Genomic DNA, 27,391 nt, shown 5'->3' with positions numbered 1-27,391 from the left:
TGATAATGGACCTCTGTACGTCGACGTAGATATTCCATAAAAAATGTCTACACTATATTTATAATCAATCCACCTGACAGGTGTGGCATATCAAGAAGCTGATTAAACAGCATGGTAATTACACACCTGCACCTTGTGCTGGTGACAAAAAAAGTCCACTCTAAAGTGTGCAGTTTCGTCACAATGCCACATATGTGTCACGTTTTGAGGGAGCTTGCAATTGGCATAATGACTGCAGGAATGTCCACCAGAGCTGTTGCCAGAGAATGTAATGTTAATTTCTCACCATAAGCCACCTCCAATGTCGTTTTAGGGAATTTGGCAGTACGTCCAACCGGCCTTACAACCGTAGACCACGTGTAACCACACCAGTTCAGGACCTCCACATCTTAAACTGTGGGATCGTCTGAGACCAGCCACCCGGACAGCTGATGAAACTGTGGGTTTGCACAAGCAAAGAATTTCTACACAAACTGTCAGAAACTGTCTCAAACTTTCTCAGGGAAGCTCATCTGAGTGCTTGTTGTCCTCACCAGGGTCTTGACCTGACTCCAGTTTGGTGTTGTAACCGATGCGTGGGCAAATGCTCGACTTTGATGGCCACTGGCACACTGGAGAAGTGTGCTCTTCAATGATTAATCCTGGCAGACAGCTGTACCATGCCCCATGGTGGCGGTGGATTTATGGTATGAGCAGACATAAATTACGGACAACAAACACAATTACATTTTATCATTAGCAAATTTTAATGCACAGAGATACCGTGACGAGACCTTGAGGTCCATTGTCATGCCATTCACCCGCGGCCATCACCTCATGTTTCAGCATGATAGTGCATGGCCCCATGTCGCAAGGATCTCTACACAATTCCTGAAAAATGAACATTTCCCAGTTCTTCCATGGCCTGCATACTCACCAGGCATGTCACCCATTGAGCATGTTTGGGATGCTCTGAATCAACGTGTAGGACAGGGTGTTCCAGTTCCTGCCAATATCCAGCAACTTTGCGCAGCCATGGAAGAGGAGCGGGACCAGTGGCCATTTTCGCATGTGCATCTTGGTGAGACAAACTCCCCCCCAATTGTTTTGATGCATTCCAGCAAAGCCACTACACAACACAACACTAAACAATGCATTATAATGGTGACAAACGGTGCACACAAACTGTTAGAACCTACATAAAGCTGTCCCAACAGCAGAACTTTATTTCCAGCACCATGAGGTGAATACTTACCACTATTACACCTGGCTATCAGCAGAGCCTTGTCTGGCATTCGAAACAGTTCATTCAGCCTCATTTAACATAACTGATATGGATAAGTTGCTTAAACAAATGTGGTTTCTAATGACAATTGAGATGTACAAACTATGGCATAAGGGGACGACGAGCGGATAAGAGGCAATCCGTAATTTTGATCAAGACATTAATGAGCGAGCTAGGACGGACGTAATAATATAACAACTTGTTAAGCACTTTTGAAATGTACAGCGACAGAATTCCGAACATGGGCCGTTCTTACAGTATTTTCCCTGTACACCAAGTCAGAAACGTAGGATAAATAAAGTTATGAGGGAGAAAGGGACCAAATTTTTAGGGTGAGGCACATCGGCTACTAAGAGCTTACCACACAACATACACTAAGTATAACTTTCTTAGCTACAGTCCACATATCTCCCTGGCATATTACATAATTTATGCAGCAACGTACAATACATTTTTGGACACATCTTGTTGTGTTGTGCTCACTTGAACAGGAAGGTGGCACGACGGTCCTTGTGGGAAAATGTTGTCTTCAAACTTTGTCATCCAAGTCTGGCATTCTATGGATGTATGGTGCTTTCAAGACAACTGGGAACTCAAAAAACAAAAAAAACAAGGTAGAATCATGACGTCAGTGATCTTCAGATTGGAGTTCTAGTAAGAGGCCCAAGTTCCCGACTTGGAATTCTGAGTTGGGTGACCGTCCAAAACATATTATCCCAGTTGGAGCTAGTTTTTTTCCGAGTTCCCAGTTGTTTTGAACGCGACAGAAGCCCTGATGACTGACAGCATGAATGTTTATAATTTAAGCTTGGAAAAGAGACCCATAAACCCAGACTTGGACCACACATCCGCTCCACTGAATAGCAGGCTAGTGATTGCTTTGCAATGATTGCAGGTAGAATTTGCGATTTCCAACTTGTTGTGTAATGTTTATTTATGTCCAATGGCCGATGAGCACCTATACGTTTTATCTATAATTTATTTTCATTTGACATGAATTGAAAAGGATTTGCCAGAAGATTGTCAGCGTGATGCATGATGATGACTGCTTGTCTAGCTTGCTAGTTAAGATTTTGAAAGAATGTGTTGCCATGATCAGTCCAATCAAAACCACGGTAAATATAATGTGATTTGAAGTAATTTTATCTGTGGCCAATGACCTTGAGCCTTCTTGGATGGGCACTTCTAATGTAACTCTATGGCAGCATCCAAAGAGCTTGAATTTTCGAGCTCACCCCATAGATTTTGCGGTGAGTGACAGAACACTGAGCCAATCACGGTACAACTAGAGAACATTACCAACCCTTATAATCTGTATTTTCCACTGGCTTTCCCACCACCATAGAAAGCACTGAGATGGGCTGAAACATCTGCGTTTTGGAGCTGCCTTACTCAAAAATGCAAAAAAGAGACCATGTTTGTATGCGGCTTTATTAATTCAAATATATTTTTTGCATTGATAGCAAACTGATATGTGACACGTATTACTGCCAAAATAGCATGCAAAACAGGCTAAAAAAAACAAACGAATGATGGGTCGCCACTGAGTGGGACAACATTCCACAGGCCACAATCAACAGCCTGATCCACTCTTTGTGAAGGAGTTGTGTCGTGCTGCATGAGTCAAATGGTTGTTACACCAGATACTGACTGGTTTACACCTCTACCTATTTTTTTAAGGTATCGGTGATGGGGCCAAGCTTCCTGCCATCCAGGACCTCTATACCAAGCGGTGTCAGAGGAAGGCCCTATGAATTGTCAAAGACTCCAGCCACCTTAGTCATATAATGTTCTCTCTGCTACTGCATGGCATGCAGTACCAGAGCACCAAGTCTAGGTCTAAAAGGCTTCTTAAGAGCTTCTCCCCCCAAGCCTTAAGACTCCTGAACAGCTCTTCAAATGGCTACCCACCCACTACATATTTTACACTGCTGCTACTCTCTGTTTATTATCTATGCATAGTCACTATACCTTTACCTACATGTACATATTACCTCAACTATATAGCCTCGATACTGTTATTTTGCTGCTGCTCTTTAATTATTTGTTATTTTTCTATATATTCTTCATTTTTTAAATTTGTACTTATCTCTTTTTTTTTACTTAACACTTATTTTTCTTCAAACTGCATTGTTGGTTAAGGGCTTGTAAGTAAGCATTTCACTGTATGGTATACAGTACCTGTTGTTTTCGGCACATGTGACAAATAACGTTTGATTTGGTTTGATTTGATCTCTGACCAACAGATCTGTATTCCCAGTCATGTGAAATCCATAGATTAGGGCCCAGTGGATTTATTTAAATAGACTGATTTCCTTGAATGAACTGTAATTCAGTAAAATCTTTGAAATTGTTGCATGTTGCATTCATATTTTTTTTTCAGTGTACTTTGTATCCCTAAGTTACTCAAGTGATTGTAAATAAGATGTTTTTATTTAACCGACTTGCCTAGTTAAATGATGGTAAAATAAAAAATGGTTTATTTTATTTTGGAAGTAGCCTTTAGAGTGCAGTTGTTTCACAGCACTGTCTTTATTTAGTCTGTGGCACCCCATGCTGGAGAGACTACAGAACTACATGCAGCACCTTTATGACCTGTTCATAAAGGGTGGTTCATTGAGTTTGCATTACATAAATCCCCAGACAGTATGATATAGCCCATTTCATGTCATTACACTCAGGACATCTGCTTGACATTGTGTTTTGAAATGACGGTTAACGATTTCTTGGCAGGAATAGATCAGCACATATGTGGTATGATAGAAGAGGTGTGCCGAAGATAGGGGCCTTGGCCTTGACCTCTTGTCCAAATGCAGCCACTGACCCCCACTTTCAAACAGTTTTGCACTCCTGCGCAACCTGTATTTCTCTGAAAAAACTAATTAACTGTGAGAGGATTCTCTTTACGAATCCCAAATGTTATTTTTCTTGGAGTTGTATGTTGTGATATGCTGTAGGTAAGCGTTATTAATATTGTAGCGAATGGTGGGGCAGGGACGCAAACTCAGGTTGCTGGCACAAAGCGCAAACACCCCAGGAATCGCGCCAATAGGGTTAATCCGCTTGGTGGAAATTGTAATGTGGCTCATATAGCGAAGATTGCTACACTGTAATTTCAAGGGTCTTCCATGTATGAAGGCTATTTGGTAGGGCAGGCCATATATGCTATCTGCTTTCTATAAGGATAGAATCTAAAAAGCAACACAGAAATGCGTTTTGTGGTCCCACACCCCACAAATAAAGGTCTTAAATACTGTTATTAAAAACTTTGATCGTACCTCAAACAGAGGTGCATATAGTTTGTAACGTTAATTTAGTATATAGATTGAATAATAGGATATGCTACAAATGTGTTACTTTAAATAATGTATCACTTATATACAGTGGCGCAACTTTCATTGGAGACGTGGTATATAATATATCAGAAATTGTTGGGGACATGGTATATCAGAAATTGTCTTTTTGTGCAAACCCTATATGGTGCAAACGCAGTAGACCCAGCAGGTCGGGCACGGAAACGTATAGCTACACTTCCGGTTGCAGTTTTTTTTTGCAGTGACTGACACAGCTGGAGTGGGGGGAGGCCTGGCTCAAGTGAAAGCGAGCTACTGGGGGAAATGGGCGACGTTTGATTGGGAAAAGGTGAGTTCGACAGACTTCAACATTGATTTGGACACAAACGGAAGATAATCTCATAATCAAAACGTTGTTTCTGCTTGTGTCATTTTCTGAAAAGGTTGCCCGCTAGCGGCTCGCGCTAGGTTGCTGTCCAACGGTAACATTAGCTTGCTGACGCACACGCTTAGCTAATTTTGGGGGAATTTGCCTGTAAAGCAAGGCTTCCAAGTAAGCTAGTCATCTTCGATATACGTCAACAGCCATGATCTCCGCGCATCCCGCACTGTTTTATTTGTTCTGCATCACCGTTCTAGCTAGCATACTTGCTAACGTTAGTCAAATAACGTACATTAGCTAGCTCGCTAACCAATAACTTGTTTTGGTAGCCTTAACTGTCAGCCTGGTGTTTTATGCCGTTTGATGTAGCCACCTATAGTACCTAGCTAACTAACTAGCCTGTCAGAATTTGTAGCAGGCTAAGTGGCTAATGTCAGATCGGGCGGCAGCAAGCTTGTCTCTAGAGACAGACACAGTAAGGTTATACAGAAGTTATACTAAGTAACGTTACAACTTTTCGACGCCAATTAGTCCGCCTTGTTATCCCCCACTAGAAGGAAAAGTCGAATCTAACTTTCTGAACATGACTATCTTGTCAGATAGTGTATCAAGAAAAGGAATAGCCTAGCTAGTTCGTGTAGATAACGTTAGGCTAAAACAATGTTCCATTTCATTTTGCTGGGACCCAAAGTGGCACCATAAAACGCTCGTGTTGTGGAAATGGAATGGTTGCTTTAGTTGGGTAACATTTGTTCAAACCGCTGTAAAATAATTAACTATAGTAGCTAGCTAGTTAATTATCTAGTTAGTTATTGTTGCAACTTGTAAGTAAAGTTGACATTATTTTGGGACTAGCTAGCTCGTCTCCTGTATTCAGTCAATTGATAAATAACATGCGAATTAGCTGCACTGATTGAAAACAAACCTTAAAACTGAAATATATAAAATGTAGGCGAACGTTATTGGATTACACATAAATGATAGGTCTTTTTTTAATCTTTATGTTGCTCATCTGGCTTTGATAAAAGGCCAGATAAAACTACTGGTAGTCTGGTTGTATGTTGTAGACACAGCAGTACAAAGTGCAGTTTCATCTAGGGTCATCCAGGTGTCCTTGAATTCCAGGATTTTCCAAAGCTTTGTTACATTAACTTGTTAGATAGTACCTTTGTTTTTCACTAGGTAATGCATACTGTATTAATAACATGGACTTGGTTGAGCAATACCACAAACATAAAGGGAAGCACAATGTAACAGTTGTTTTTCAAATAAAAGGGAAGACAGAACAACACCCTAGCACCCTGAAATTCAAATCTGGACCTAGAAGACGACAGCTTTTTTCAATCTACCCCTCTAGTCAGGGAGTGATTTATACCCAGAACACCAGGTGTGTGTGTAATTAATTATCAGGAAGAACAGAACAGTACTCCGGTCCTCTTGGGCTAGGGTTTACTGTGGGCGAAAACCCCTTGTTGAGATGGTCGAAAGAGAATCGTGCAAGCTAACAGGTGAGCCACAAACAGGCAAATAACAGCGCAGAACGGCATTTGGGAATGCACAACTTGCTGGTCTTTGTAACGGATGGGCATTTGCAACAGACGACTACACCGGGTTCCACTCCTATCAACTAAAAACAACAAGGAAGCGGCTCCAGTGGGCACGCAATCACCAACACTGGACAATTGAGTGGAAAAACATTGCCTGGTCTGATGACTCCTGATTCTTGTTGCGTCATGCTGATGGCAGAGTCACAATTTGCTGTAAGCACCATGATTCCATGGCCCCATCCTGCCTGGTGTCAACGGTGCAGGCTGGTTGTGTAATGGTATGGGGAATGTTTTCCTGGCATACGTTAAGTCCCTTGATACCAATTGAGCGATGTTTGAACTCCACAGCGTATCTGAACATTGCTGCTGACCAGGTGCATCCCTTCATGGCTACGGGGGTCTGACCCGGCACTAGATGGGTGTACCGAATAAACTGACTACTGAATGTATTAACTGCATTGGGAGGAAGGATGTTTGTCATACTTTTTACATGTGTATATTTTTTTGTTGTGTATTTAAAATCATAAGTGTTCATTTTCGTCCCTTTCTGAACCTAGGCCTTTACATGCCTCCTGTAAGACCTTATGGTCTGAGAACTGTACATGATGGACATCTTGGGTGTCCTTATACTTCTTACAGTGTGCTCTTAAATATGCACTGTCTAGATTCTGAAACACATTTTTTCACAATTTATTTTTACATACAGTGCCTTGCGAAAGTATTCGGCCCCCTTGAACTTTGCGACCTTTTGCCACATTTCAGGCTTCAAACATAAAGATATAAAACTGTATTTTTTTGTGAAGAATCGACAACAAGTGGGACACAATCATGAAGTGGAACAACATTTATTGGATATTTCAAACTTTTTTTAACAAATCAAAAACTGAAAAATTGAGTGGCTGCTGCCAACACACTGACACTGACTCAACTCCAGCCACTTTAATAATGGGAATTGATGGGAAATGATGTAAATATATCACTAGCCACTTTAAACAATGCTACCTTATATAATGTTACTTACCCTACATTATTCATCTCATATGCATACGTATATACTGTACTCTATATCATCGACTGTATCCTTATGTAATACATGTATCACTAGCCACTTTAACTATGCCACTTTGTTTACATACTCATCTCATATGTATATACTGTACTCGATACCATCTACTGTATCTTGCCTATGCTGCTCTGTACCATCACTCATTCATATATCCTTATGTACATATTCTTTATCCCCTTACACTGTGTACAAGACAGTAGTTTTGGAATTGTTAGTTAGATTACTTGTTGGTTATTACTGCATTGTCGGAACTAGAAGCACAAGCATTTCGCTACACTCGCATTAACATCTGCTAACCATGTGTATGTGACAAATAAAATTTGATTTGAGATGCAGCCAAGAGGCCCATGATCACTCTGGATGAACTGCAGAGATCTACAGCTGAGGTGGGAGACTCTGTCCATAGGACAACAATCAGTCGTATATTGCACAAATCTGGCCTTTATGGAAGAGTGGCAAGAAGAAAGCCATTTCTTAAAGATATCCATAAAAAGTGTCGTTTAAAGTTTGCCACAAGCCACCTGGGAGACACACCAAACGTGTGGAAGAAGGTGCTCTGGTCAGATGAAACCAAAATTGAAGTTTTTGGCAACAATGCAAAACGTTATGTTTGGCATAAAAGCAACACAGCTGAACACACCATCCCCACTGTCAAACATGGTGGTGGCAGCATCATGGTTTGGGCCTGCTTTTCTTCAGCAGGGACAGGGAAGATGGTTAAAATTGATGGGAAGATGGATGGAGCCAAATACAGGACCATTCTGGAAGAAAACCTGATGGAGTCTGCAAAAGACCTGAGACTGGGACGGAGATTTGTCTTCCAACAAGACAATGATCCAAAACATAAAGCTAAATCTACAATGGAATGGTTCAAAAATAAACATATCCAGGTGTTAGAATGGCCAAGTCAAAGTCCAGAACTGAATCCAATCGAGAATCTGTGGAAAGAACTGAAAACTGCTGTTCACAAATGCTCTCCATCCAACCTCACTGAGCTCGAGCTGTATTGCAAGGAGGAATGGGAAAAAATGTCAGTCTCTCGATGTGCAAAACTGATAGAGACATACCCCAAGCGACTTACAGCTGTAATCACAGCAAAAGGTGGCGCTACAAAGTATTAACTTAAGGGGGCTGAATAATTTTGCACGCCCAATTTTTCACTTTTTGGTTTGTTAAGAAAGTTTGAAATATCAAATAAATGTCGTTCCACTTCATGATTGTGTCCCACTTGTTGTTGATTCTTCAAAAAAAATACAGTTTTATATCTTCATGTTTGAAGCCTGAAATGTGGCAAAAGGTTGCAAAGTTCAAGGGGGCCGAATACTTTCGCAAGGCACTGTAAATATCTCAAGCACCCTTTTTTAAAAATGTTGCTTTTTTTTAGACCATATTTGTCAAGATATTACATGTCACATTTCCAGAGGGGATTCTCTGGTACTTAAAAAAAAGATGACACGTTTTATACATCAAAATGTACATTAAAGGTCACTAACCAATCACAGCCCTCCTTTAGGATTGTACATTCCGCCAATCACCAGCAGAGGGAGTTCCCTTTGAAGCCATTTTCCCATTCACTGTGTTAGTGGTGCTAGTGCTTTGACGGTCATGGAATTTTGGATGATGGTAATTGGCCATGACTGCGGTCCTAATAATACATATATTTTTTATTATAAATAAATAAATAAAATATTTTATCCTCTTCTCTGCATGTGCTGCCATTAGGGCTGTCACAGACAACCCCACCCAAAATCTTATTTCAAACTAACCTATTATATATGTAGTTTACTGAGCTTGTCTGATGCTATAAGCACATTGTGATTTTTAAATAATTAAGACACACAAATGATTCGAGGCAGCCAGACAGAGCCTAACCAGAAGGAAAACAACCATGTTCCCCAACCACTACCTCCCGCTGCTGCTGGCTTTTGCAGATTCTGCCATTACGCTCCTGAAGTTGCCGGTCATAGGCTACTCCAGGCATCGGCAAATATTTCCATTAGGAGTGCCAATTTATCTTACCATTTTTACCGATCTGCATGCCAGTTATGATTTTCATATGCCCATTTTCGTAGGAACAGTTTAATTTATTTTATAATTATCTTCGTATCTCAAAATCATTGTCATGTGATTGAGAAGTATTCAATCTAAATAAATGTATACAAATCTACATTTCTGTTGCCTATATAATTGCAGCCTGACTATATAAATATAGCCTACAAAAATTGCAGCCTGCATGTAAAATATCCTGATAAAAAAAAAAAAAAGCTTGTCTGCAAGAAACTTGAAATATTGTATCAGCTTGGTTCAGCCCAAAACTTGTGCTAACAAACTTGCAACTTGAATCAAATATTCTTGTTCCTCAGTTTCTTGCACCAGTGAGCTCCTGACAGACACCGCTGTATTTGTGCAAGGGATAAGAAGTAATCAGGTTTTAAAACGTTTCCAAAAAAAAAAACTCTTTTGGTTTGATTTTGGCTTCACACACAACTTATGACAGTTATTTTATTTTCATGACCGTCTTCATCCATGGCTGTCGGTTATATGGTAATTGTGCCAGCCCTAGGTATGGTGGTGCTCATAAAATGTATCATAATGTCACAATTAGCAGGGAACCCACTGAGGAAATGTGGTGTACTTCTAGAATATATTGTTCCAGACAATGTCTAAAAATAAATAAAATAAAATAAACAAAATCAAAAAGGGTGCTTTTTTTAAAAAGTGTTTTAATATTTAAGGTGAATAAATTAATGATTGTATTTCAGAATTTAGACACTCCATATGTTAGCGCACACTATAAGGAGTATCATGACACCAAGATGTCTGTCATATAGGTTCACGGATCATGAGTTCTTATAGGAAACAAGTAAAGGTCTAAAAATAGCCTCATTTTCTCAAATGATTTGTGATGCAAATGTAAAAAGCATATCAAACAGCCTTCCTCCCATTTAAATTTGTTCTGGCAATTCTCACATATAATCTGAGATTGCCCCAAAAATATTTTGGCGTTGATTCGCCCCACTAGGTTGCGAATTGCCGGTATTTCCTTTTTAAAGCAGCTGAGCCAGTCACATGTTTGTTTACAAGTAGTATCTAACTTAGTAACTAGTTAAGCTTGATTTTGCAAGAAGCTAACCATATCTTGATAACAGTGGAAAAATCCAACCTTACTGTCTACTTTGTTTTGTGTGTGTTCAGGAAAGTTGGAAGAGCATGGCGCTTGCAACGCGAGGGTTGTGGGTTTGATTCCCACGGGGGACCGTTATGAAAATTTATGCAATCACTACTGTAAGGCATCCTGGATAAGAGCGTCTGCTAAATGACTAAAATGTAAATAACTATAAGCTGGGATGTCTGACCTGCAAATAGTTTGTCAGAGGCTGTATAAATTGTTTGTATTCACTAGTTAGCATTTAGCTAGCATTGGCTATGGGATTTGACATGTACTTGTTAGCATTGCTAACCTTTGGCTTACTGATGATGCTCAGTGGGGTTTTTTTGTGTTTGAAAATAGCAGCCCTTGTGTTCAGGGTTGGTGATGCCATACAGTGGGGCAAAAAAGTATTTAGTCAGCCACCAATTGTGCAAGTTCTCCCACTTAAAAAGATGAGAGGCCTGTAATTGTCATCATAGGTACACTTCAACTATGACAGACAAAATGAGAAAAGAAATCCAGAAAATCACATTGTAGGATTTTTAATGAATTTATTTGCAAATTATGCTGGAAAATAAGTATTTTGTCAACTTTTGTTATTGACAAAACACATTGCTCACTATATGTGATCGGTCAGGATAAGAAATGCTGCAAGCATGTTGGCTCACTATTTAAAAAGGTGGAGAACGAGCTATAGGATGAAAAATACTGGGTTTTGGCGCAGGTACAACCGACTAACACCACCTACAGTAGCAACCGGTAGTTAGCATAGTGATTTACTCAGCTCAGCACTCAGTTTGGCTGAGTATAAAAGAGACCGATTTGACTTCTCTGCCCAGCGACTTACAAGCAACAGGGAAGTATTTTTATCTGTACTGATTAGGCTATGCCCAGCGAATATGCAAAGCCTTATTTCCCTTGCTAGTTTTGTAATGTCCATTATTTTTAATTAGTCCTGTACTTCTTGTAATTGTGCTGCAGTAACTCCACGGTAGCTTGGTTATCAGTTTCTCTGGTCATTGAAATGTTCTTTACCCAAAGGGATTGGCCAGAACAGAAATGATTGAATGGCAGGAATAGCAGCCCATGTCAGTAATTGACAGTAAAAAGAGGTTTGTGATGACCTGTCAATGGAATGAAGCTGACATTACATCCCGACTGTATTGTTATTTTCATTGTGTTGGTCACATTTTGATTAGGTTAGTAGCGAAAGGATTGCGTTGTCTTCCAGTGCTTTTTCTTCAATGCCTGGGGAATTCTAATACAACATGGATGATAGGAGTCAGAATATAGGCTAATGGATAATGTCTTAATCAACCCAGAAACCCAATTTCCTGTGGGTCAATGATAAATGTATTAATTCCCTGTTATTTCCATTGCTCAAATTCCGTGTGCTTGCAAGTTATTCTGCTCACACCAGGGCAAATAAGATAACCCCCCCCCCATGTACTCCCCCCTCCAATTTCACAAGATCCATTTTCTCAGAAGTCTCCCACTCCCGCCCATTTTGTATTGCTTTGCCATGTCTTGCTTGTTTTGCAATTTTGGCTTGGTTCGGGCTGCATGCTGTTTTGCAAAGTAGGCAAAACACTGCTTATCTTGAAGTAAGCATTCATTGCTTGTTGTTTGCCAGTGCTGACATTCCTGTTTTTACAATATGCTTTTTTAAATTGAGTGATGGGCAAGTTTTGTAGTGCAGTCTTTTGTTAAGTTACAGGCCCACATTCCGACTAGTCATAGGCCTACCTACAGCAGAGGAAACACCAGAGTTCCACTTACCTGGTCTCAGGTCACTTCCTGGTACCTCAGTTTGTTCTGTACTCAGACAAAGCAATATGACTAGAAAATGGGTGTTACACTAGTCAAAGTTAATTTCACTTTTAGACTTCAGATTTTTATTTTTTATTTTGGGCTTAATCAAACCTGCTAAATAGGGATGTGTACGGTTATTCAAATGTCAGAATATCCGAACGGACGTTAGAATTCGAGAACTTGTGAGTACACTAATGCAATGTAAGATGCAATAAAATGACAGAATTAAAAGTTAGCAAAAGGAGTAGGCTACAACAGCCTACCTATTGGTTGCTCATTTTAATTGAATGGGTAGCTGGCTACTCTAATCAAGACAGGCCCTGTTATATGAGATGATTTAACATTGTGGCAGCTACAAGTTAGATTGTCTTGGCTGTAGCCGAGTTGCCTTGGCTAACATTACTTAGTCCCCCTCTCCCTTGCCTGCTCGGCTCGGTCCCATCTCACACCGGCCCCTCTGCAGCTGCAGCGATAGAGTGTCAGTGTCTCCTTCACGCAGCAATGCTCAGGTTAAAAACGTACATCTAAAAAAGACGCATGTATTTCAAACATCTGGATATCCAACAGGAATTCATGATACTATTCGAGTAGTGAAACTATTTCAAACCCCCATTCCTACTGCTGAACTTAAGTGAGTTTGTGTTTCCAATCCAGTCCGTTTTGACCCTTGCTTCTGTGACCCTTGCCGCTTTGGGTTCAGCTCAGCCACTCGGCATACGTTCTTTGGCTGCCCTTCAACTTGGCTCTCAGTTTAGTTTGCAATGCATGATGTTGGGAGTGGGACAGGCCACTGACACGTTTTAATATGCATGCTATATTTGAAAGCCTCATGATGGCAGAGGGGAAATAATGCTCTTCCATTTTCTCTTTCTGTCTTTTTGCCCTCAGTCTCCTGTGCCAACCAGGATGAGAACATATGGGTAGTGGCACAGGTGTCTTGGCAAGCCTAGGCAATCAGAGAAAGTGTTTACGTTCTCAAACTGCTGACACTCAATGCGCAGAAGATCATACTGAATTTCCAGGGAGAGGCAGGCAGGGTGAGAGAAAGGTAGGAGGAGAGATTGAAGTGGGGGGAGTAGAGGGCAGAACTGTAGAACGGACTGAGACGGACACGTTTTTGTAAAATAGCTCAGGCCTAAAAACCGGATACATTTGTACCTCGTGCACTACATGACCAAAAGTATGTGGACAACTTCTCGTCGAACATCTCATTCAAAATCATGGGCATTAATATGGAGTTTGTTACCACTTTTTTTTTTTTTTTTTTTCTGTAACAGCCTCCATTCTTCTGCGAATGCTGTTGGAACATTGCTACAGGGTCTTACTTCCATTCAGCCACACGCATTATTGAGGTTGGCCACTGATGTTGGGCGATTCAGGCCTGGCTCGCAGTCAGCGTTCCAATTCATCCCAAAGGTGTTCGATGGGGTTGAGGTCATGGCTCTGTGCAGGCCAGTCAAGTTCTTCCACACGAGCTTGACTACCATTTCTGTATGGACCTCGCTTTGTGCACGGGGGAATTGTCATGCTGAAACAGGAAAGGTCGTTCCCCAAACTGTTGCCACAAAGTTAGAAGCATAGAATCGTCTAGAATGTCATTGTATTCTGTAGCATTAAGATTTCCCTTCACTGGAAGTAAGGGGCCTAGCCCGAACCATGAAAAACAGCCCCAGACCATTATTCCTCCTCCACCAAACATTACTGTAGGCTCTATGCATTCGGGCAGGTAGCATTTTCATGGCATCCACCAAACCGAGATTCGTCAGTCAGACTGCCAGTTGGTGAAGCGTGATTCATCATTCCAGAGAATGCATTTTCACTGCTCCGGAGTCCAATGGCGGTGAGCTTTACACCACTCCAACCAACGCTTGGCTTTGCACGTGGTAATCTTGTGTGCGGCTGCACGGCCATTGAAACCCATTTCATGAAGCTGCCGACGATCAGTTCTTGTGCTGACTTTGCTTCGAGGCAGTTTGGAACTCGGTAGTGAGTGTTGCAACCAAGGACAGATGATTTTTACACGCTACGGTTTTCAGTACTCGACAGTCCAGTTCTGTGAGCTTGGGGTGGTTTTGGTAGTTCATTCTGTGTTGGTGTCTGTCACAAAATTTTCCTTTGAATGGATGTTACTTTTTTAGAGTTCTTTTATATTTTTTTAATTAGTCCACAGTTTCAACTAGAGGTCGACCGATTAATCGGAATGGCCGATTAATTAGGGCCGATTTCAAGTTTCGGAAATCGGTATTTTTGGGTGCCGATTTGCCTTTTTTTTTATTTATTTTTTTACACCTTTATTTAATCTTTATTAACTAGGAAAGTCAGTTAAGAATACATTATTTTCTATGACAGCCTAGAAACAGTGGGTTAACTGCCTCGTTCAGGGGCAGAAAAACAGATTTTCACCTTGTCTGCTCGGGGGAACCAATCTTGCCACCTTACAGTTAACTAGTCCAACGCAATAACGACCTGCCTCTCTCTCGTTGCACTCACTAGTTAACTACACATGGTTGATATTACTAGATATTATCTAGCGTGTCCTGTGTTGCATATAATCTGACTGAGCATACAAGTATCTAAGTATCTGACTGAGTGGTGGTAGGCAGAAGCAGGTGCGTAAACATTCATTCAAACAGCACTTTAGTGCGTTTTGCCAGCAGCTCTTCGTTGTGCGTCAAGCATTGCGCTGTTTATGACTTCAAACCTATCAACTCCCGAGATGAGGCTGGTGTGACCGAAGTGAAATGGCTGGCTAGTTAGTGCGCGCAATAGCGTTTCAAACTTCACTCGCTCTGAGCCTTGGGGTGGTTGTTTCCCTTGCTCTGCATGGCTAACGCTGCTTCGATCTGGTGGCTGTTGTCGTTGTGTTGCTGGTTCGAGCCCAGGGAGGAGCGAGGAGAGGGATGGAGGCTATACTGTTACACTGGCAATACTAAAGTGCCTATAAGAACATCCAATAGTCAAAGGTATATGAAATACAAATGGTATAGAGGGAAATAGTCCTATAAAAACTACAACCTAAAACTTCTTACCTGGAAATATTGAAGACTCATGTTAAAAGGAACCACCAGCTTTCATATGTTCTCATGTTCTGAGCAAGGAACTGAAGCGTTAGCTTTCTTACATAGCACATATTGCTCTTTTACGTTCTTCTCCAACACTTTGTTTTTGCATTATTTAAACCAAATTGAACATGTTTCATTATCTACTTGAGGCTAAATTGATTTTATTGATGTATTATATTAAGTTAAAATAGGTGTTAATTCAGTATTGTTGTAATTGTCATTATTACAAATACATTTTTTATAAAAATCGGTATCGGCTTTTTTGGTCCCCCAAATTATCGGTATCGGCGTTGAAAATCATAATTGGCCGACCTCTAGTCCCAACATACCTCACCTTTTTTGGGGCTGCAGGTAGCCTAGTGGTTAGAGCGCTGGACTAGTAACCAAAAGGTTGCAAGATTGAATCCCCGAGCTGACAAGGTAAACATCTGTCATTCTGCCCCTGAACAAGGCAGTTAACCCAATGTTCCTAGGCCGTCATTGAAAATAAGAATTTGTTCTTAACTGACTTGCCTGGTAAAAAAAAAAATATATAGGATTTTCAAGAAGCAAAGTCTCACTTGCCACATCATAATGAAGCAGTGTTCAGTCCTGCTCTGGGTGTGACCAAGTGACTTGACATTTACAGCTAGCCTGGGCCGGCTACCACTTTGTTGCCAAATAACCAGATTTTTCTTTTTTCTTTGCCTGAACAGATTTTTAAAATGATTAAAATGTAGAACTGCTTTTAGAACACATTCTGCTTCACATGGAGGACTACTGTTCTTGTCATATTCCTACTGAATAATTCAGTAATTTGATGATTCTTTTCAATTTGCTTCAGAGTGCTGTCATGGTAGCCTATCTTGTTATGACCACTCAAGGTTCAAGGGCCTGCAATGTTAGTGCAGTGAGGATTTTCACTCCAGATCTGCTAGTATGTTTTGTTGTTTTTGCTCGCTGGCTGTTTTTGCTGTGGTGCAGGCTACTTGTTTTCTGAGTGCTTTTGTATTTTGATCTTGTGCACTCCCAACAATAAAGATGGCCTGAATCCTGAAATGGGTGGAATGACTATGCTCTTGCACGCCATCTCCAAACTTGGATGAGGCTGCAGTTATCCCTACAGTCATTCCTTTGCTAGATTACTGTGAAATTGCCCAGATGCTGGATCTTATTTCAAGTCAAGATTGTTCTCTTATGAGTCAGTAAGGTCAACCTTAACTTGGCTACAACACTCAACGCTTTTTGCTACAATAGGTCAAATGCACACGATTATTTTTGTCCAGGCATTTCTTGTATGAATATACTCAACACATATTTGTTGAAGCACCAGGGAAGTGTACAGTACTGTTTTTTCATAAAAAATTGACATCCTTTTATGCTGTTGCTGCTAAAGATTGAGGGTATCTTGTTGAAGCATTGTTTTTTTCCCCCAGGCCAGTGTGAATGTGAAATGCTGTAGTCTAGGTTGCTCAGTGTTGGCATATTTCTGGCACAGACAGCCAACGTTTGCTCATATAGCGTGCTTGTTTTTATTTGGCTGTTGTGGCACACCATTATTGTACTTGTAAAATAAAATTAACCTCACCTTTAACTGTCAATGGATATATATTTTGTATGTGAAAATGCCACTGATTCAGTGGATGACTGGTGTTCTAAGATGTGTCCTGATTCTTATTCATAATGATTTTTTTGTTTTCTCCGTTTCTGTCACAGGCAGCCTACAAACTGGAAAGACCTATCCAAGAGATGGACGACGGCAGTGCCTACATAGAGTTTGACGTGCCAGAGTTCAGCAACACCGTTCTCAACCAACTCAATGAGTTGCGACTGCAGGGGAAACTATGTGACATAATCGTTCACATCCAGGGCCAGCCTTTCCGTGCCCACAAGGCCGTGCTGGCGGCCAGCTCACCGTACTTCCGCGACCACTCGGCCCTGGGCACCATGAGCGGCCTGTCCATCTCCGTCATCAAGAACCCTGAGGTGTTTGAGCAGCTGCTGGCCTTCTGCTACACTGGCCGCATGTCCCTGCAGCTCAAGGATGTTGTCAGCTTCCTCACAGCAGCCAGCTTCCTGCAGATGCAGGCCGTCATCGACAAGTGTACCCAGATCCTGGAGGGCATCCACTCCAAGATAAGCATCCCCTCCAGCGCCACAAGCCCAGACAAGGAGGGCTCCCAGGCCAGCCGCAATGGTGTCAAAGACAGCAGCCTTTTCATCAACCCCACACAGATCTCCCCCCCATACTACTCCAGGCACAGCATAGAGGCCCGCTCTGAGCTGGCTGCAGGGAAAGGCCATGGCAGGGCGCGGTACCAGGAGGAGGGCCAGTCAGATCGTGGCAGCAGTGACGGTGTGTCAGAGCAGGAGGCAGCCATGGAGGGAGAGACAGAGCAGGTGGAGCTGATTGGGAAGGACGGCCAGGTGACAGACGTGCACGTGAAGCTGGAGAAGGCAGATAGGCCCAGCTACTCAGACAGCTCCTCGGCAGGCGACGATGGCTACCACACAGAGCTGGTGGATGGAGAGCAGGTGCTGGCTGTCAGTGTTGGCTCCTATGGTCCCGTCATCCAGCCAGCCGGCTACACTTACTCAGGCCTGTCATCCCCCTGCTTTGTGAGCCTCAGCAGCTCCAGCCCCTCCCGCTCCATGCTCAGTGGCTTCAGGGGCGGCAGAGCCAGAGCCAAGCGCCCCCCAGTGACCGTCCCAGCAGAGGTCCTTGGTCATATCAAACCGGGAAACACTGAGGACAGCAGCGAGGTGGTGTTGGGCCAAGTAGGTTTTGAGAATGATGTGCGAGAGCGGAGCCTGCGCAGCCAGTGGTACCCCTACAACGAGAGGCTCATCTGCATCTACTGCGGCAAGTCCTTCAATCAGAAGGGCAGCCTGGACCGCCACATGCGCCTGCACATGGGAATCACACCCTTCGTCTGCAAGTTCTGCGGCAAGAAGTACACGCGCAAAGACCAGCTGGAGTACCACATCCGCGGCCACACGGACAACAAGCCCTTCCACTGCCAAATTTGTGGCAAGTGCTTCCCCTTCCAGGGGACCCTCAACCAACACCTGAGAAAGAAGCACTTGGGGGCCTCAGAGGGCCCCAACCACATGGACTCTCCAGAGAGGACGGAGGGCATCTCTGGTCAGAAAGACCCAGAGGATTCCTCAGAGGGGATGGCCTTTGAGACGCAGTATGCTGAGGAGGCTCCGGCCAACGACATGGAGGAGAGCTCAAAGTGCAGCCCTGAGGAAGCCCAGGCGTCCAGATGTGATTTTTAGGCCCTGGCTCTGGTTGAGGAAGCTTTAAGATATGTTCTTTAAACGTTTAGGATTTGTTTTGGAACCGGCTCCTTTCAATGTTGAACCTACTTTGTGCATCCGTTTTCTGCCTGTCCATCCATTTTTGTGAAAGTCAACTGTTGCTTAATGTAGAAGAAGAGGAGAAAGGGGTACTTTTTAAAAATAGATTTCAAAGGGAAGGGGTATCAACTTGCTATTGATAAGGTGCCCTCAATAATCAAGGCCTTTTGTTTTCGCTTTAAAAAATATATATGTTTTTAAAACATATTTACAGAGTAATATAGGCATGTTGCAATAATTGATAATGTGAAAGCTCTGATAAGATGCTTATCATATCATGTTTTTACCTGACCTGTTTTTGCACATGTGGCCAACTAAGGTCACTTTACTCACAAGGAATTATTTTTCTGCCAAGTGCAAAGCTTTGTGTGAAATATCCGTTCAATACCTCATGATACAACTACATACTCATAACAGACAGTATTTTAGCTTTTATGAAACTCCACCGGGTTCTACCTCATATCCAAGAACCTACCAAGAACAGAAGTGTTCACCGTTTTAAAAACAAACCGTTTTGCTTTAGGGTCTCTGTTTCATTTGCCAAACTCTAGGCAGAACATCCTCAGTCCCAATGCTAAGCCTTGATACTTTAGACTAATATTCCTTGCTGATTGTATGAACGCTGGACCGTGTCCTTGTCCGTTGTTTCATGGTCAGACAGGATGTAATGTGGGCAAAGAACGAAGGTGCTATATTGATGTGTTTTAAGAAATATTAAGTGTGTTTGCCTTGAGCATGTGCAAGGAGGACAGTGGATAGAATACAATAATATAGGATAATACATGACATATATGATTTCCACTGTCTCTACAGCCAAGATCTATTTAAGCAATAAGGCCTGAGGTGGTGTGGTATATGGTCAATATACCATGGCTAGGGGCTGTTCTTAACGCATGATGCTCCGCGGAGTGCCTGGACACAGCCATTAGCCATGGTATGTTGACCATATATCACAAACCCCGAGGAGCCGTATTGCTATTATAAACTCGTTAGCAACGTAATTGGAGCAGTAAAATTTTTTTTTTTTTTTCATACCCGTGGTATACGGTCTGTAATACCATGGCTTTCAGCCAATGAGAATTCAGGGCTTGAACCACCCAGTTTATAATTGTTTTTAGAACACACAGGACAAATTCCTCTTGTCTGTCTCTTTTCACCACTGAAGGTCACATGCAGTTGGTCAGTTCTTTTTTCTATATTCTCTTCTTAAGCAATAAGGCCCAAGGGTGGTGTGGTTTATAGCCAATATTCCAACGCAAATGGCATGTTCTTATGCACGACGCAAAACAGAGTGCCTGCATACTGCCCTTAGCCATGGTATGTTGACCATATATCACAAACCCCCGAAGTGCCTTATTGCTATTATAAACTGGTTATCAATGTACTTTGATCAGTAAAAATACATATTTTGTCATACCTGTGGTATACGGTCTGATATACCACGGCTATCAGCCAATCAGCATTCAGGGCTTGAACCACCCAGTTTATAATATAGTTTAATCATACATGGAATCAATGATTTGATCCTCATACACAGTGAAGTCATTTGGAGTGTCTTCCATTCTCTTGATGTTTTAGTTTGTTAATTCTCAACCTGTTTATGTGAAACTCTTAGTTTATTTGTGTGAAGATTATGCTCAGTGCAGAGTCCCAATCATTAGCTTGGTACAGCAAGGGCAGTACTGCCCTGAATCTGCATAGAATCAATATGCAAATAACAACTAAGGAATATCAGCCATCTTGTCATGGCATTTCTTTATTCACTCTCCATTTCATTAGGACTCATGTTCTGCTCTCGTCCTCTCATTCACTGTTTCTGCCCTTCCCTGATCCGACATCACTGTTGAGATGAGGGAATCAAATGGGAAACTCATTGATGCCTCATTATAAAATAAGCGCTTGATGGTATTTTGAGAGAAGCTTGTGATCCAAAGTAATGGTGCACTTTTTGTGTTTCAAATAGAATTGTCTGAATGGAGACTTGGTGATAGTTTTGTTAATTTTTTATGTCTTGAAGATCAATGGTGACCATAAATGTATTCGGCACTATGCTACTGCTTTTTAATAGTCAGGAATCAAATTGGAATTGGAATTGCTTCGGTCAGTGTAAGCCCTTTTGACAACTGATGTTGATAGCTAGCTATTTCAGTGTTAATAGGTAAATAATCATTGAAGGCACTGTTGGTCTTGATCTGCTTGTTTCGAGATTAGCTGGGCTGGCAGGGCCTAGCAGTTGGACGAATGTCATTGACCACATTTCAAAATGTTAATTTCGTTATTCATATCGTCATAACTCACAAATGCACATATGGTGGTGATGGGTATGTTTGTTAGACTTATATTGCATTTCATGACTAAGCATTGCAATGCAGAATGCCATGGCATAGTACAGGCCCAGGGATTAGCTGAACTGGCTTTCGACTTATTGTATGTCGAAATGCTTCTAACTACGGTAGTTTTGACAAATACAGGAATAAATTATTGCGCCAACATGCTAGTCCAGAGTAAGCTCTTTTTAAAGGCCCCGTGCAGTCAGTGATTTTCCATACCTCTTTGCCAATAACATAGTTTTCCCTTCCCATTCAGACCACTCCCAGACATTCCTAGCAAAATACTTGCTTGAAAGTTTGTTTGCTAAAAAGCCATTTTTGTCAATTTTTATACAAATCTATTACAGTAAGGTACTTAATTGTTACCCATAAATGATTTGATATTGATATAAAAACAGTTGCATTGGGCCTTTTAAGATCAGGTGGAAAGCTGATCCTTAAAGAGCACTTTTTGACAAGTCATTTTGCCCCCTTATCCCTCTTCTTGCTGATTTGCTATTTCAGCAGTGTGATGCTTTCCTTGTATCCTATGTACCTTTTTTTAGTTTTTACACATGATCACATAACTACAGTAAGCCTTCCAAGGTGATAGAAGGCTCAAATAAAATGTTAATTGTCACATGGTTCACTGTTTAAAAGTGTCCTGAAAACACCAGAGGCCCAGGTGGGTGTGAAAGAGCATTTCCTCTTCATTTAATGTAGCACCACCATTTATGATACCTGTTATTTTTTCGGTTGTTAGTGCCCTTTAAAAAAAAAAAAAACGTTTATTTTGCAGTGATTTTTGTTTTCATATTGGAATTGAGCAGTTTTGCATGCATGTCCAGTGTTTTACCCTATTTATTTAGCAGTGTCGGCCACTTCAAAATAACTAAAATAACTAAAATAATTATATTATGACACTTCCACTGTGGGGCTCTATTTGTCTCTGCAGTTTGAAGGAAGTAGAAGGTAGTTTTGCAAACCATTGCTAACTAGTGTTAGCACAATGACAGGCATGCTAGCTGTTGAGCTATTGCTAGTTAGGAATCTTCCTTTAAACAGCAGCGCGTCTTCGCAGAAATACGTGTGTTTCTGCCCAGACATGCTTTTAAAGTGATGGTGCGAGATTTTGCCAAATAAGCACTTTTTCTACATACCCAGTCAGATGAACTCATGGATACTAGTTTTGTTTCTGCATGCAGTTTATTGAAGGAAGTTTCTAACTAGTGTTGGCGCAATTGCTACCTAGCGTAAGCGCAATGACTGGAAGTCTATGGGAACAGCTAGTATGCCTGTCATTGTGCTAACACTAGTTGGCGATGGCTTGCAAAAACACCTTCTACTTCCTTCAAACTGCACGCAGATAAATAAATATAGCCCCACAGTGGAGGTGTCATAATAACCATAAAACCTAGCTGTCAAAAGAGGGAAATGGTTCCAATTGTTTTTCCATCATTCGTTTTTCCCATAGGGAATTTTAGAAACACTTAATATAAGGGCTGTTTCTCGTGTAGGCTTACCCTGGTGTTTTGACCATGTAAATCTCTCTCTCGGACAAGGAGACTTTTATCAATATATTAGACTCTATTTACTCCTTTTCAAAAATTTGAATTTGCTTCAAAGTAGACATCATGCAAAACTACATCTCTGCAAGCTCCTGCACTTCATTTCTAGCTGATACCTTTGCGAACAGGTATAGTGAATTTAAATCTTGCGTAGTCTTGAGACGGTTAACATAATTGTCCATTTAAAGAAATGTAGCTGTTTTATTGATTACATTTAACTAACTTTAGATTGTTAATCCAGAGATTCTTACCTTTGCCTCGATTTGGCAGTCTTGTCCAGATCATCATGGCATTTAGTTCTTTATGATAGCCACATTAGCATCTATTTAGCATTTCATTTTTGTGGGGTAAATACAGACAAATATATTGATTAAGTCGCCTTGTCCTAGAGAGATTTACACTTGGTGAAAAATGATTGGAACAATTTCCCTGTTTGATCTCTAGGTTTTATGGTTATTATGACTCATACTGTGGTACTCTATTGTATGCACAAATTCATCTGCCTGGGTAAGTAGAAGGGCTTAGTTGCCAAAATCTTATCCCTTTAAGATCAGTGTGACAAATTCAAGCTGATATTTGTAGTGAACAGAGCGAGCACAGCCACCACATGCTCCTTATCTCCCTACAGTGCTGTAGTGGCGCTCATCAGTTCTATTTCCGATGGTGTCAACATAATTACATTTTCATGTGTTTTGGAGTAGAATGTCTTGAAGTCATCAAATTAGGTTCTCACAGCCAGCAAAGAAAACCAGCCCACCCCCCTGCTTCCTTTGCCACTGGTGTTGACAAAAAAATACTAGGGGAAACACTACTGTTCATATCATTAGGTCACCAATAGTCTCTCTATGCCCACAACACAATGGGTTCATTGTTTTGATGTCCATCGTCTTGTTTCACCAGATGCCATGGAAACCAAAAGGGTCCTTCTCAGATTTAGTGAATTCTGATTTGCTATGGTCTTGTTGCTTGTCTGTTTTTGAAGATCAGTGACGGGCCCTTTCCCTTTGTTTTTCCCTGTTTTTATTTTTTATTTTCTCCCACATAACATGCTTGATAGTGTGGTGGCCAAAAGTCAGCCACAATCTATTTTCCACTGTCTGAATGCCTACTAGGCAGAAGTCTAGAATGTCATGTTCTGTGTGGTAACCGTCTTTGTAAAGTCTTTTAACCCTGCTCATATCGAATCTGTCCCCCTACCGATTTAACAGGGAATTGACCTCGTCATATAATTTAATACTTCTCATGACGTCTCGCGTTATTAGAACAGGGGCAGACTACTATAGGTTATTGTGCCAGGAGTCCAACAGACGAAAGCATGACGGATAATCCTCCATAGAAAACAAATACTGAAAGACAAAGGTCTGTCTATACATTTGGCCAACAAGAGGCAAGATGAGTTTCCTACATAAGCTGTAGCCTGGTTCCTATTTTCCAAATCCTTTCTATTTCCATCTGAGTCCCACAGTCTTGAGCATGTTGCCAGATATATTTAATATCATGAAAGAAATTGTACAGAAATTGAGTTTGTTTATTTATATAATTGTAAGATGCCAACCATATCAATCCTAGTAATATTTTGAAGAACTAAGGCTTTTGAATCGTGATCTGTGCCTTGCCACACAAACTATATCCCTGACTCTATGGCACTTACAGTGGACTTCTGTTTTGTGCCTGCCTTCAATGTAAAGAATGAAATGTGTCAAGGGGAAGGTATATCTATTGATAACATACTGTTGATTTCACTTTAATTTGGAAAAATCTTTCCTGTGATTTAGTTTATGCAACAATTAAATGTCTTAAAGGGAATGGGCACATAATTGAGAATAGTTCAGCAGTGAGGAGAATCATGTCTTAGATATATGCCCAAGTTGATCTCTTAAATTATGTTTACATGCCACCTCATTTTTTTTCAGCCGTTCTTATTTAGCCCTACAATTTCCTTGTCGTCAGACCCCATTTGATATCCATTAATAATGTGATGAATTGTGTTTATGGTAATATGGTGACTTGCATGGCATCTAATCACAGTCGTGAGCTGTTTTGTTCCTCTCTCCAGAGGCTGTTTTGTATGTTTACTCTAGCCTTTCTGTTAGCACTGAGGACAATCGAAGGCATCGCCTTCAGTCTCGGAGAGCGCGAGAGAGGAGAGAGTACAGCTAGACTCTTCCCCTCTCAAGATTCCTTTTCTAACATCTGACCAGGGGGGACAGCTGCTTGAGAATGAGCAGATTTTAAAAACATGACATTTGTAGAGTGAAAAATTGAAAGATTTCCCTGTTGTATTGCACGTCACTCACCCACAAAATAGTTTTTGAAATGCCGATGGCTGTTTTTGGAACTCAACATTAGTTTTTGTCTCATCTGGCATGCACTTAGAAATAACCTGTCTTTGATACATTCATATTCCAGAGAGGATCTACTCATAATTTGTCTCCTCCTCAAGGGACTCTATTACTTTATCTTAAGGGACCTTTTTACCCTTAAATGGTGCTTATAGACTGGTCTGTTTATAGATTTTGATATACAAAATACTATACACTTGCATATTTACATTATAGGGAGGGGGGGGGGGGGGGGGCAATTTGTGTAAATGCTTTTATCAACTTTGGTTACTAATGTCACACCACTCACCAACCAACTGAATCTGACACTTATTTGCGTTCACTCTGTTTGTTCAAAACTATTCACAGAAAAGGTAGGAGGGAGATGCTTGCGGGCCAGAAGTAATCAGAAGGAAGTGTTTACAGGGAAGGCTGTTTGACTACTTTTTGAATTTTTGAACAGACTAACTTCAGGTAGTTTATGAACACTGATATAGACTTTAACAAAATCTGAAAGTCTTCCATAGCTTCTCTCAGCCTTTCTCCACTGTGTAATATACAAAAGCAATAACCTTTTTAAAGGGGATGTATTGTTATCAGTGAGCCTAATCTAATTCTGGGCCTGTCACATCTCAACTAAACATTGAATGTCAGGGAGCTATCGAATTGAAGTAGGACAAGGACAATTTGATATTGATATTTTTTATATATTTTGTGAGTCTTTGGACAGGTTGAGTGAAAATGCTCATTAGGTGAGACTGGTATTGCTGGTCTTCTAAGTACGCATCCAAAGCCTATGACTGTCAATTAACTGCAATGCAAAAGCTTAGCATGTGATTCAGTCAAACTCAATGGCACTGGTTTTAAAGTTGCACCTCCGTCTGTATCAAATACTGAAAGGGATTGTGGGCTGCAAAGCCACATTGGGAGTGGCGACCTGTGTTCATGCTAAAATGTAAAGGTCTCCCCTTTCCCCTCGTGTACTGAGACTGAGGTTTCAGCTGGTCAGAGTGGAATTGGTCAGTGCTGCTTTAACTACATGTTAAGACTGGCCTGTTTCCTTTGATGTGAAACTCCTTGGTCTCTGACATTTGGTGGTGTCTGGATATCATGTATTTTTGTTGATATGGCACAAAAAAATAAGTAGAACTCAGGGTTTATACTAGTGTTATAAAGTGGTCACTGGGCATACAGCTCATATGCGTAGAATTCAATGTGCACTTCTCTTCAGGTGGGGAAATAAATCCTCAGTCAGTGGTTCCCAAACATTCTGCCTCAAGGGTCTCACTGAACCCATGTTTTCCGTTCCCCCTCTGCATGCGTGTGACAAGCACAGAGGTTCAATGTTGAGGAACAGGGGAGACCTTTTAGTTTGGCCAGGTGTCAGTCCACCTCCCTCTAATCCACTCTACATACAACCCAACTGTGAACCTCAGAACTCTACTGTTATGTACAACTATGAAGTAAATTAAGCTAGCTAGAGCTGAACTATTAACTTGCCATTTATGAATTTATTTTATAGCATGAAATATATTATATATTTATTCAAATTATATTTTACTCATAATCATTCTGTGCTGCTTTTTGGGGGTTCTTACGCTTGTAAATTGCTTTTTTATGATACAAAGAAATGTCAATAGAAAATGCGTTTGTTTGTAAAATAAAGATGCTGATTTGGCACTCCTGTCCAGTGATTTTTTCTTGCAGTGGTGGCAGAGGCGAGCAAACTGTTTACAGGTTAGTAATTACATTCTTTGGGTGCAAATAGGACCTGGCCTGCAGAGGGATATGTGGCACATAATCAGGATAAAAAGCAAAGTTAGTACAGTAGCTAGCTAGTAGCCTACAACTTCAATGACAACGTTGAAGTCGAGCAGTCACTGACTAACCATGTTTGTTTGTTTATTTTATCCACAGCCATAGAGCTCGTCAGCTTGTAGCCCTAAATAAACGGAAGTCGGTTAGGAATCCAGAAGTAGAAAATTCTATCAGGTAAATTAATGGGGAAAAAATCGGATAAACGCCAAACAAGATCTAAAGTTAATAAAGGCTTTTGAGAAATGCATTCTATGAGATGTCAGTCGGTTAATATGACCTTTTATGGCTTGTTTTGATTACATAAATACTTAATTCACAAAAAGTGACGTTAGCAGATTAAGATTAACTCATCGAACAAAACATAACATCTCAAGCATGTTTACCACACAGCTTATTTTCTGCTTTGGCCAACGAGTCATGGCCAAGTTGGCCTCTTAGTGTCTACAAAAATATGCA

The 27,391-nt window shown here is 41.1% G+C and overlaps 1 protein-coding gene across 1 annotated transcript; it reads left to right on the top strand.

The window, feature by feature from the left end:
* The first annotated feature begins 4,778 nt into the window (after positions 1–4,778).
* Positions 4,779–21,866, top strand: LOC110535966 (zinc finger and BTB domain-containing protein 34). The gene is made up of 2 exons (XM_021621385.3): positions 4,779–4,906; positions 17,273–21,866. The coding sequence occupies exon 2, from the start codon at positions 17,306–17,308 to the stop codon at positions 18,836–18,838; it is 1,533 nt and encodes a 510-aa protein (XP_021477060.1). The 5' UTR covers positions 4,779–4,906; positions 17,273–17,305; the 3' UTR covers positions 18,839–21,866.
* The last annotated feature ends 5,525 nt before the right edge of the window (positions 21,867–27,391 follow it).

Source organism: Oncorhynchus mykiss, chromosome 11 (genome assembly GCF_057628025.1).
Source record: "Oncorhynchus mykiss isolate SJ-2025 chromosome 11, ASM5762802v1, whole genome shotgun sequence".
NCBI classification, from domain to species: Eukaryota; Metazoa; Chordata; class Actinopteri; order Salmoniformes; family Salmonidae; genus Oncorhynchus; species Oncorhynchus mykiss.
The sequence above is the reverse complement of the archived record's forward strand: the minus strand, read 5'-3'. Positions and strand labels throughout refer to the sequence as shown.